We start from the raw sequence: 12,204 nt of genomic DNA on the forward strand, positions 1-12,204 counted from the left end.
TGGTGAAGCCTGATCCCCACTGTGTTGGATGGATTAGGAGGTGGGGGCTTTAGGGAGTGGTTAGGTCATGTGAGGGGAGCCCTCCTGAATGGTGCCCTTACAAGAAGGGGCCGGGGAGAGCTTGCTTCCACCCATGACCCACGGCAAGAACACCATCGACAAACGGACAAGAGGGTGCTCGTCAGACACCTGATCTGAGGGTGCCCTGGTCTTGGACACACCAGCCTCCAGAGCTGTGGGAAATAAAGGGTTGTTGTTGTCTGTCACCCAGTCTCTGGCAGTTTGTTAGGGCAGCCTGTGCTAAGATGTCTCCAATATTCTCAGATACTCTCCACATCACCTGAAATGTGTGCACTTTCAATGCACCTGTGTGCATTGAAAGTGTCTGCACACATGATTTTCCTGGACTGCAAACTCGGGGCTGTGGGGGGGCGGTGCTGCTACCAAGGGCAAGTCACTGGCAAGTACCTGGCACTTACCACAGTGGGGAGAGGAAACCTCTGCTGGATGTCCTACTAGCTAAGTAAAATCTAGAACAGCCAAGCCAGACACAGAACCATTAACCTGAGTCAGTGAATGCAGATGGGAAATGTTTACTGTCCACTGCTTGGTTGGCAGCTCCATTTTGCTAATACACTGGGTGAGCGAGTATAGGAATCCATCTCATGGGTGGATCACATGGGGCCTGGGATTTGATTTGGGGGAGGGAGGGAGCTGAATAAAGGAGAAACATTTATGCTAGCAGCAGCGGTGTCTCTCCAGGTCAAACTCAGCAAGAACCAGATGGGACAAAAAGTTTAGTAACTACTCTCAACCTACAGCCCTGGGTCTGCTGTTGGATTTGTTTTTTAGTAAAATTTAAAAAATAATTATTATTTTATAATGAGTAAAATAAAATACTAAACTTATTTTTAAATGTTTTTAAAATCAGGTAATTTTTACATAAAACAAATCAATAATTACATTGAGTAATTCAAAAGAGTAAGAAGACACCCGCTTTATAAAAATTTTGAAAAGCACTAGTCCTCATACCATGGTGATGAGTAAAATATTCCTGCCACCACCTGCCTCTGTCCCCCGCCCCCCTGTTTTTTTTTTTTTTTTTTTTCTGGTACAACAAATTATTTCTTCTCAAAGTGTTTCTGGCCATGGATATCAATGTACTTGAGTCTGTGAATAAGAGCCAGAGGAAGGGCTCATTACACCAATAATATAATCAAGGCATGAATCTGAATGAACGTTTTCCTTCTTGTGTTCTGGGTTCAACTTACTAAAGTTCTTAATAATATTTGTTTGAAAAAGATCAGAACCCTGTACACAACTGCCAAGACCAGAGAAACCGTGATCCTTGACTAGGGCACGAAGGATGGACTTCCTCTATGATAGGGCCCCTAGAGCCTCTCAGGGCTTGAGTGCTGAGCTTCCAGTGTGCGGTGAGGCTAGCGAGGCCAGACGGAGTGGTGAGGAGGCGCACTGCGGACAAGCCAGGTCTAAAAAAGAACCAGCTGCTTCTGTGTTCCAGCTGATGATGATTATCATCAGGGATGAAGTTCAGGTAGATAATCTACCAATTTTCAGGAGAAGCTTCTCCCTCTGCCTGTGTCTCTGCCTCTCTCTCTGGGTCTCTCATGAATAAATGAATAAAATATTAAAAAAAAAAAACTATCATTTCCAGCTTCTCTTGAAAATTGGTAGATTATCTACCTGAACTTCATCCCTGATGATAATCATGCAGGGAGCCTGACGTGGGACTCGATCCCAGGACCCCGGGATCATGACCTGAGCTGATGGCAGATGCTCAACCACTAAGCCACCCAGGTGCCCTGGAAATGATAGTTTTTTTTGTGAAATGTCCTTTGTCTAAAACTAATACTCTGTAAGTCAAGAAAAAATACTTTTAACCACAATTTGCTCTCACGGCTTCAAGTGTGAAGGCCAAGGCAAGGAACAAGCAGGAGTTGCAGCTCCGGCCTGGAAGCAGGTGGGGTCCTGGCAGTGGAGGGGAGGGCTGCTGACCAGCGGCTTCCAGCACAGCACATCTGCTTATCCTGCACGTTCATGGAAGTGTGAGTGGGGTTAGAACGCCAGCCCTTTCTCAGTCTAACATTTCACTTTTTGACAAGCGCCTGCTTCTTTGAAAAACAACAGTCAGTTGTTATGCATAATGCAACCAACCATTTAGTCATGTTGTCTGCAAGCTTAAAATTAGAACGCACTGTTTCATTTAAGAAATACAAACGAAGCAAAACAAAGGCAGACATAAAAGCCCCGCTCTGGCTAGGTGTTGACAGGCTGCTATGCGTCTGTGTTCCCGTGGGTAAGTATGCTGCTCCCACTGGGAGAAAATGGGGAGGACCTTATGAATAAGAGCTACATTTGCAAAGGCTTTTTATCCAGATACCTTTGCCTCTTCTTGGGTTTAAGAAAAACACATTAATCCTTGATAAACTCAATATATTTTGCAAATATTGAATGTCTTTTGTTGCCAAACTAAATATTTGGCAGAACAATAAACAGAAAGGTTTCTTGGCTTATAACTGGAAAAATAAGTAGGTAGGATACAGCTAGCTAGGTTACAAAAGGCAGAAGAGACACTCATCTCTTATAAAAATAAAATGTCCACATTGATATGCATCAAGGGCGTTACCATCCCCCACCCCAATCAAACATAAGGTACGTTGCTTGCAGAAGACTTGTACTGCACTTCAAAATATTTCTAGGGTGACCTTAGTAAGATCTAATTAAATGCCCTACACCAAAATGGCTCATATTGAGTAAACTCTCCACCTGGACATGACGACGTATCATATTACATTTATATCCCAAACCCTTATAGCTGTTCTACTGGAGGTAGCAATGGTATCAATATGCAAAACAGTGTACAAGTCACAACTGATTATTAGGGCTATTAGCATTTTTATTACCTGCTCAGGCCACGGAGTATTTTGCATATTAATGCAGTCTTCCCAATAGCCTTAGGAAATGGGCAGGCTCACCACTTTATGTAAGGATCTGGGGTGTAGGAAGCTTAGCTGTTACAGTAAATCATGAGTGGTCTCACTCGAAAGTCACTCCAGCATCAGGTAAATAATCACTTATGAACCGTGGTGCCTGGTAAGGAGTCAGGAAGCAGCTCAAGGGTAGCTAAGAAGGCCAGTCTGATGGCTGCAGCTGAGGAGGGCAGGAGGGATGGGGCATGCTGGACAGCAAAGGTGTGCTAAGGTCAGGCAGGAAGCAGCAGTGACTTAATTGTGCAGATCCTAACTGGGTGCAGATGTGAGCACGTGCGGGAGGGGTTGGTGATGAAGGGGCTGATGGAGCAGCACCAGAGCTCCTGGCCTCGGGGCAGCCCTGCCCTGTCGCTGCTTGTCCTCTCTGTGACCTTGGGCAAGTTACTGCACTGCTGTGCCTCAGTTTCTCCTTTTCCAGCTGTGACATGGGAATCTCTTAGGTTTGTTAAAAGCAGGCTAAGGAGGCATTTTGTCAGTGCTCACAATATCAGGGGAAAAAGAAGAGGGTTTATACCCCAAGTAGCAGGTTTGTACAACAGAAGGAAGGAAGTGAAATGCTGTTCTGGGCAGTAAGGTGGGCATGTGCTCCACTGAACAAACCCAGGTCACTTCAGTGCACACTGCCCCCTGCCGGGGATTTTGGGGAACACATCAGACATGGCACCTCCTATCATCTGGATAGTGGATGAGAAACAAGGCAAGGTTCCTCAGGTCAGGGTGTCTTCCTTGCACATCAGAACCACCCGGGAAAGCTAGTGGCAATGGGGATTTCCAGCCCCATCTTCAGAGACACGGGGATGACTGGGGCCCTGTTTTGGGGAGGAGGGAGGAAAGGAAGAAGATGAGGCTGGCCACGGAGAGCTGGACATGTAGGCTTGGCCCATGGGCAGGATGGCAGACAATGGTACTGGCCGGGGCTGACGATACAGACGGGATGGATCATGGATGGAGTCTTAGGTGAGGCCCCTGACCGAGAGGAAGTGTCAGGGGAAGAACACGAACGTGTTCCGCAGAGAGGCACCGCAGGTAGCAGGCAGCCAAGTGAAGGACCAAAGAAGGAGGAGGGACTTCTGGGTGAAGGTGACCACCAGCTGGACCAGAGGCCGAGGGCAGGACTCCGAGAATGAGCGTTCGGAGCACACAACTGGACCTGGATTCTGGAATCTGGGAGTGCTTCTTGATCTTCAAGAGTGGGGTTTCTGGTGTGGGTGTTGGTGAGGAGGCGGAGGTGCAGAGCGAAGGCGGTGGACGAGGCCTCTCAGGCCACAGGGCGTGCCCGTGGGAAGGGACAGACCCTGAGGAATGGGTCTGGAGGAGACAGAGTCTGACAGGAAGGACACACAGACACACGAGGCCTTCGGGGACAATGGGGGACAGCACAACCCATGCACTGATGCTGAATGGGTCTTCAGGCAGCGGCGCCTCTGAAAATCTCCGCTCTGGGGCTCCACCAAGGAATCTGTAGGTGGCTATGGGTGACCTGAGGTCTGGAGTGGGCGTGATCAGGTCAAGTGCCCTAAATGGCCTAGTAGGGGAGACTGGCTGGAGAGGCCTCAGAAGCAGAGCTGGGATTAGGCAAGGTGAGTAAGGGACTCCCCTTAGGCACAGAATTTCAGGAGGCAGCAAAAAAGCATGACAACCATGATACATGACATGCTAATGCAATATTTTGAAAATATAAATTAAAGCAGAAAAATCCAGAATGAACTAAAATATCAACATTTTAAATATAAGTATGTGGAATCAATCGTTCCTCCACCAAAACTCCTATCTTGAAGCCTTAAAACCCTCCCCCCACCTAGATCTTTTCTCTCTCTCCACCATGCGAGGACACAGTAAGAAGGGGGCCATGGACCAGCGAGAAGAGAGTTCACCAGCACCTGTAGTCTGCAGGAACCCCATCCGGGACTTCCAGCCTCCAGAACCATGAGACAACCAATGAGCCCTCTTTGAGCCCCTCAGCCCACAGTGTTCTGTTGTGGCGGCCCTGGCTGACTGAGACAGCAAGTGCTCAACACCTCACAGCCTGAGGCCAAAGGAGAAATGTCCCTTCCCATATGTAAGATTTTATGTTACTTCTTTAGTGACTAACTTGTCCCATAACTTTAAAGGTGCTCAAAAAGTATAGATGTGCTTTCATTAAAGCCTGGAAAATAAAATTCTCATCATTCTGTTTTTGGTATCATTATGGCACTTAAAAGGGACTTAAAATAATGTTATATACATTTTCCTACTGCTATTTTACAATTTTCCAATAGCTTTTCAAATTCTAGGATGTTCTGTTAATAAAAATCCAATCCAACCATTAAAAATACACAATACCATGTCTACAGGGCTACACGTTCTTCCTTCTACCTCTGGCAACAAGAGGACTCCTCAGGGCACGGCTCACAATCCAAGATAAGGTTCTTCTACGGTTTCTTTTATTTCTCACTTATTTTACTTTTCCTTATTACTAAAGTAATGCCTACCCATTAAAAAGTAATAATTTGGAAGCAAACACCTAAGGAGAAGAGCAAATGGAATACATATTGCCCCATTCACTTGGAAAACTGCTAGCATTAACTTTGAGTCAGATGGTTGACGTTTCAGTCTCTGCCCATGAATATTGAGGAAAAAGAGCAGAGGGAGCTCTGTTTAGCACGCTGTTTCTCTGTCCCTCTCTCACTCCATCCAGTCTGTGGGAGGTGGGTGTGGGAGAGGGAGCAGAGCATATGGGTTCAGCCCTTCTTTTCTTGGGAGGAATCGGCCTGCCTACAGCAAGCTGTGCTCTGGTAAGTTCTGTTCCTCTGAGTTGCACCCACCACCTCTGCCTTGTAGCAAACCTGTACTGGTGCCATCAGGGAGCCCACTGCCCTAAAAGGAAGTGTGTGTGTGGGGGCGGGGGGGAGCTTTTTCATTGAATCACAAGCTACACAAGCATATCTATACACCCATGCACACACACAAAAGCAAAACACAACAGAAAACCCCTTCAAAACTATAGTTAATTGAATGAAGACATTCAGTTTTGCCCAAACCACTTTTCAATCTAATTTCTAGGTGGTCAGCTTGGTTTTTGACCACACTGTTTTTAATCAAAAGGCCAGGAGCCATCTTTTAATGCGTCATCCTAAAATAAACAGCCCTAATCTTCTACTTTCTTGTATATTTATCTAGTATCAAGCAGCTACCAGATTGGTTGTTTTTTCCTACCCCTGTTGACTCGAGAAAGGAGTTCTGTGGATAGACCCTCAGAAGCCTCTGGAATTCTCCTCTTTTTTTCATAAGGTTGTGATCACTGAGGTTTTAGGTTGTACACATGGTATGAGTATATGAGGCAGTGCGTGGCCGTTTTGACTCCAGGGATGATCTATGGGTGGAGCTGAGGCTCAGAGTGCTATTGTGTGGCCGATACATCTGTACCTGGGCATGCTCCTGGCTCGGCACGGCGCTCAGACCGGTCGCTGCCATGTATGTGCTGCCAATGGTCTTGATCTTTTCAACTCCACTGAATTTTGGCTTGGACAGCAGCTGTAAAGCAATGACAACCATTCTATTACTCAACTGCGTGCACTTTCTAAAGACACTCTCAAATTCTTGTTCACAGTAATGGGAATATGACTTATTTCAACCACTGTTTATTCACATTTTGACCTTGGGCTTTGTTGAGAAAGAACACTTTATACATTCCACAAAGAGTGTGTCCTTGGAAGGCAGTGCAGTATAATGATTTATTTCCAATTAACATGAATTACCTTTTAAAATCTGCTAGTGAAGGAACTAGGATAGATTATGATGCAAGTGACAATCGCCTCAAATAAATTTCCCAATTCTGTGTTTGAAAGGCCTAAACAGAAAAGTATGATTCAGTGAGGGAGGTCTTCCTTGCATGGTGAAGGTGATTTATGACCAATTACAGTGCTAAGAACTGGCTTTTGCCTCTGAGCTCTAGATGTAAAAGGAATCATGATCTAGAATGGCTCCCCCCATCAGCTCTGACCTGAATATTTCTTGTCCCAATTACCAGTTACCAGCTTCCTACAGGCCTCTTCCCCATCAAATACATTAGGACTTGAAGTGGGATGAAGAACAGGTAAAAATAAGAGCAGACGCTGTAGGAAAGAGAAGGGGTAGAGAGAGGAGAAGAAAACTCTGGAAGGTCCTATCAGCTCAGGAGGACATTGGTACCAAGTGAAGACTGGGAACATCTTATTCCTGCTTTCTGAGGAGCTTCTTTCAAGATTCCATGCCAGAGTGTCTAAGGTAGATTAGCAAATCCCTGCACCACATATCCATGAGCCAATCCAACCCAAAAGAGCACTGCCACTCACCTGTCAGTACTGGGGAACATTTATTTGAGTGAGGAGCAGCTGTAACACTGCTCCTGTCTGCAGTTCTCACTAGGAATTTGGCAAATGGGTAGGGATCTCTAGTTGCCATTACTTCACCATAAGTTTTGAGTCAACCTCATGATGACAATGGTGGTAACAGAGAAATGCACAAGTCATACAAGACATTTAGAAGGCTGGCCTGTAACCATCATACCACATGAATAATTTCATCTCTGTATTTCAAAGTTCCATGAATCATGATAACCCATGTTCACATATGTCAATTTTGCTATATTTTGCTTCATATTTATAAGAATGATATAGCAGCAACATTCTTAAAACCATAGGTGTGTTTGTTCTCACCAGAAAACAAAACACATTATTCTCTATGTAGGCAGCATTTTGGAAATTGAAAAATGACACCCATTTCAAATTCTGAAACATATACTTTGTCCCTTCTAAAATATATTATTCTTCAGACATACTGCTTTTTAAATAATAAAACATATCATCCCCGCACAGTTCAAGCTGATATCTAACCTTGGAATACGCCAAGGTAGACATGCCAATAATCTACTATGATAAATACATTATCTCTTTTTATATCAAGAGATAAGCACATGTTTTCCTTGGAGATCAAGCTTTTTGAGAAAATTCATGAGCACACTGGAAAGCCATTTTACTGATACTGATTTTGGTACTTGTTTCTAGGGCTCATACTATCTCACAAATAAAATCTATCGTTCCAAAATTAGTCAAGTACTGTAACAGAGCAAAAGGCTTTAATTTTTAGTTGGCTACCACAAATTACACCAAAAGACTAAGACATGCCACCAGATGGGACTCACTTTAAATGCAATGGCCATAAGAACGCTGAAGCGTTGGATGGGGGCTACAAGTACCTACATCATCAAAGTCGGCGATGATCTCATTCAGGAGCCGAAGGCATTCCAAACCCTCCTTGTTCACATCTGATTCTGTGTAGAATTCTTTGAAATCCGGAATGGAGGCAAACATGACGCAGACACAGTCATAGGATTGGTGGTATAAGTCCTGCCCAGGAGGAAAAGAAGAGCTGAGCACCAGGAAACCTTTTCAGTAAATACACACTTAGGGCAAGTGTTTCTTTATGCTAGAGTCAGTGAGGAAATCCCCCAGCACCCCAATCCACCTGCTCCTAGCCAGCCCAAAGCCCATTCTAGACCCTGGCCATTGATGGCGAGTGAAGGCTTCTGAGAAGCAGGATGCAGGCTCTGAGACCTCAGCACAGTGCTTCCATGGCCACTACCAGCTAACAGAAGTGTCCTTCTGGTGAAACATCTCTGTGATCTCTACCTTAGACCATCACAAGGGATCACAGACTTCTGGCTGAGGAAAGAAGCATTCTTTAAGCAATGGAAGGCAAATAAAATGATCTCCCAAACTACTATATTGGCCTAAAATTACTTCTATGGCTACATCCTTTGCATTTATGCCATTTATTCTTTAGTGTCTCCTGAAAGGAGGAGATGAAACCCATCAAGGTACTTCATAATTACACCAGAAAGAACCAGTGCAACTCCCCAGGTAACTTATTCATACAGAATCAAACACCAACACTATCTATTCAAGATAGCCTTTTGTTTTTTAAATAGAAAGACGCTCGCAGTTCTTCATCCACAGACACGAGTAAAATTATGATGTCTTTTAAATGCAACTTTAAGGTGTTTCCATAATGTTTTCAACATACAACCTCCAAGTTTGATGATGGTTTCAGAAAGAAAGGGGCTGGTCATGGGTGTGAGGAGCTGTCCTCCCACTGGTGCTGGCTCGTCAGGGCCTTCAGGTGGCACGACATGGGCAGGATGGCCAGGTGCCATGGTGGGTGCAGTATGGTGTGGGAAACACCCCCCCACCAGGGAATGTGAGGAACATTCTGTTAGACAAGATGGCCGACCTCCAAGTGGAGGAAGAATGCGGGTGCTGGGGCTTCCTGTGTGCCTGGTAGGGTGAGGGAATCCACTCTGCATGGATGTTATAGTGAGCTCCGCTCTCCTGGGCACCCAGATGAATCCCTCGGCAGGGAGAGAGCACTTCAACAGCACTGTAACTCCAAGGATTGTGGCCTCTCAGAAGAACCATTCTCCCCCTGAGGTCTCATAACAAACACATCAGGGCAATGGTGACCCAAGGAAGGTCACATCCACTTCCTGGAAAAGCTAGACTCAGGTCGGCTTCCTGTTTTCAGGGCCAATCACCCTGTAATGCCTTCTGCTACTGCGTCACAATCTTTACAAAATACATGAACAATGGTATCAAGGTTCTTCTTTTCTACTTGGCTCTCAATACAGTTGAGCTGGCTCATTGCACAGACCTGTACTTTGTCTCTCTGAGAAGTTGTTTTTGTGAAGAACTGGGAAGACAACGTGTGGCACATGTGACCACCAAGCATATGTTCTAGTAATGCTGACTAAGCTGGAGAGTCCAGGGGAGAGAACCCCCTAGAAGCCTGTTCTAGTTAAAAATGCCAGTTTTAAAAAAGAAATATAAATTTCCCTGACTTCCCCACTCCTCAGGAAAAGAAGCACATCTGACAAGAGAAGGAAAGGTTTTCTGTACCTACGTCTCCCCACTGTCTGCTGACAGTGGCCAGGGTGACTGTCTGGGGACCAATGATGATGACAAGAGTAAGGCTGGTAATGGTCAGCACTGACTCGGCGCCTGCTGCCTGGCAGGAGGGCACCTCTGAACACTCCACAGGCATTAACTTGACCCTGACTACCAGCCTCTGACTGGTGCTATTACTCTCAATGTACAGAAGAGGAGACTAAGGCAGAGGGCAGTTACCAAGTCTGATGCAGAGTTCACTCTTATGAACACTGCACTTGACACTTCAACTTGCATCTCCAGATGACCGCAGGCCATGCCACCTGGATTCAGGGTTGGTATGGGCTTCCAATCAGGTCATGTCACATTACGTTTCTCTCCCCCCACCCCTGAGGTCTTTAAGGGTGTGAGGGAATGGGAGACAATGAAACGCAAGACTGAACCAACTGATAGTTTAGATGAGGGTCCTTTTTAACTACACTGGTTTGGAATCTAATAGAACAAAGTCTATTTATTGAAAGGAGTCTGACACATTATCTCATTCTGCTGTCCTCAAATAGGAATGCATGGGACTCTCCCCAGTGGGTCTCCTCCTGACCAAATGTCATCTGGGGTTGGCTCCAAGCATGTGCATCTTTTGGAAAAGGTCCACAGGTTATTCTGCTGTGCAGCCTTGGTTAAGAACCATAGGCTAAATGAGGAAATGGAAAGTCAGAGGATCTGGGTGACACACCAAGGTTCCCGGCTGGCCTAGGGGCCATAGGACTGTCATAGGACTGAAATCTGGAGCCCTGGTCAGGCACTCTGTAGGTGGTGAGTGCTGCTGGGGGCTGGGCTGCAAACTGCTCACTCACCCACTCGCTAGAGATCAGCCAACTGGAACCTTTGGAGAAAAAACAAGGATAAGCATGGATCTCTGGTCCCCTAGTCCCTGATTCAGGGCTCAAGGACTATTCTTGAGGAACAGGGAAACTTCACCAATGGCAAGCTTCGTAAATTCTCTGGAGCCAGTGAAAAGTGCAGGGCTTAGAGTCATACCCTAAACTCATGAAAGGTTCCCTCAGGTCTTTGGGTTGGGCTTGGGGTCAGAGAGGACCACAAGCTGATTGATTGGCTGATGACCTGAGCTTGTCTCATATTTCCACAGGATCTGGCAATGGGGGTAGGGCAAGTGGGCAGCCTTTGAGGAGATTCTGGAATTCAAAGTCTAGAATGGGTGACTCTTGTTGGGCACACTGCTGCCAGAAGGGATCATCAAGCTTTGCAGTTAGAAATGAGCTTAGAAATGAACTTTCAACACCCACTCACATGTAACCACTCTGCCAAACAAGCTCAAGTAATTAAAAAATAATCACAACACAACAGGATCTCTGTGCTCACTGTCCCTTTTAGTTTGCTGAGACCAGTGCTTCTCCTCCCCAACCCAACCTTGAACAAAGACTTGGGGCAACTCCATGACTTCCTGTCACTCTTGGATGACTTCACTGTCACTTCAAGTCCTCTTGTCAATAAAGTGTCCAGCCCAACAAGTTGTTGAAACTCGGAACCTGGCTGAATGTGTGGCTCTTCTCCCTCCACAGCACAGGCCTGCTGCAGTGGGGGAGGTCTGCAGGGTGAGGGAGGGGGCATGACTGGCTTCTATACTTGCTCTACTCATACTTCTACTTTGACCCTCCCCAACTTGCTCAGTCAGGCTTTCCAAACACCCAGGGGTGCAGGACAGGGAGAGAAAGGAGTGTCTGATAAAGCAGGAAAGTGCTCCGCTGACTGCATCATGCTCTCCTGGCACTCACACCTGGTGGATGTTGCCATAGGTTATTTGAAGACTCCCTGCTGCTGCCTCCATCCGTGAACATCCCACCTGAGGTTCCCCTGCTGTGGACAGTACACTCTGCCCTGCTCATGACCACTCTCTGCCCCAGGCTCTCTGGCTATTCTCTGCTGGGGCCTGTTCACCCCGCCAGGTGGTTCTGTAAAGCAGAATCTCAGAGAACCCTATGCCAACTGTCTTTCTCTTGCTCTGTCCCTGAGCAATGTTTAGCATCCTTTGCCCTCACATGGCCCAACAGTCCCATTACATCCCCACCTGCAGCCCTAACTCTCTCAGCCCAGACATTTCATTTTTTTAAACTTTCATTTTATTTTATTTTTTTTTAAGATTTTATTTATTTATTCATAGAATCAGAGAGAGAGGCAGAGACACAGGCAGAGGGAGAAGCAGGCATCATACAGAGAGCCCGATGTGGGACTCGATCCAGGGTCTCCAGGATCACGCCCTGGGCTGTAGGCGGCGC

At 46.1% G+C, this 12,204-nt stretch overlaps 1 protein-coding gene across 1 annotated transcript in view; it reads right to left on the reverse strand.

Annotated features, from left to right (window-relative positions):
- ADCY2 (adenylate cyclase 2) overlaps window positions 1-12,204 on the reverse strand; it is a 387,968-nt gene that overhangs the window by 14,425 nt on the left and 361,339 nt on the right. The window contains exons 21-22 of the mRNA XM_025451236.2: window positions 8,231-8,377; window positions 6,417-6,524 (exon numbers count right to left, since the gene is read on the reverse strand). Coding sequence (XP_025307021.1) covers window positions 6,417-6,524; window positions 8,231-8,377 — 255 coding nt within the window. The remainder of the gene's footprint in view (window positions 1-6,416; window positions 6,525-8,230; window positions 8,378-12,204) is intronic.

Source organism: Canis lupus, chromosome 34 (genome assembly GCF_003254725.2).
Source record: "Canis lupus dingo isolate Sandy chromosome 34, ASM325472v2, whole genome shotgun sequence".
In the NCBI taxonomy this organism is placed as follows: domain Eukaryota; kingdom Metazoa; phylum Chordata; class Mammalia; order Carnivora; family Canidae; genus Canis; species Canis lupus.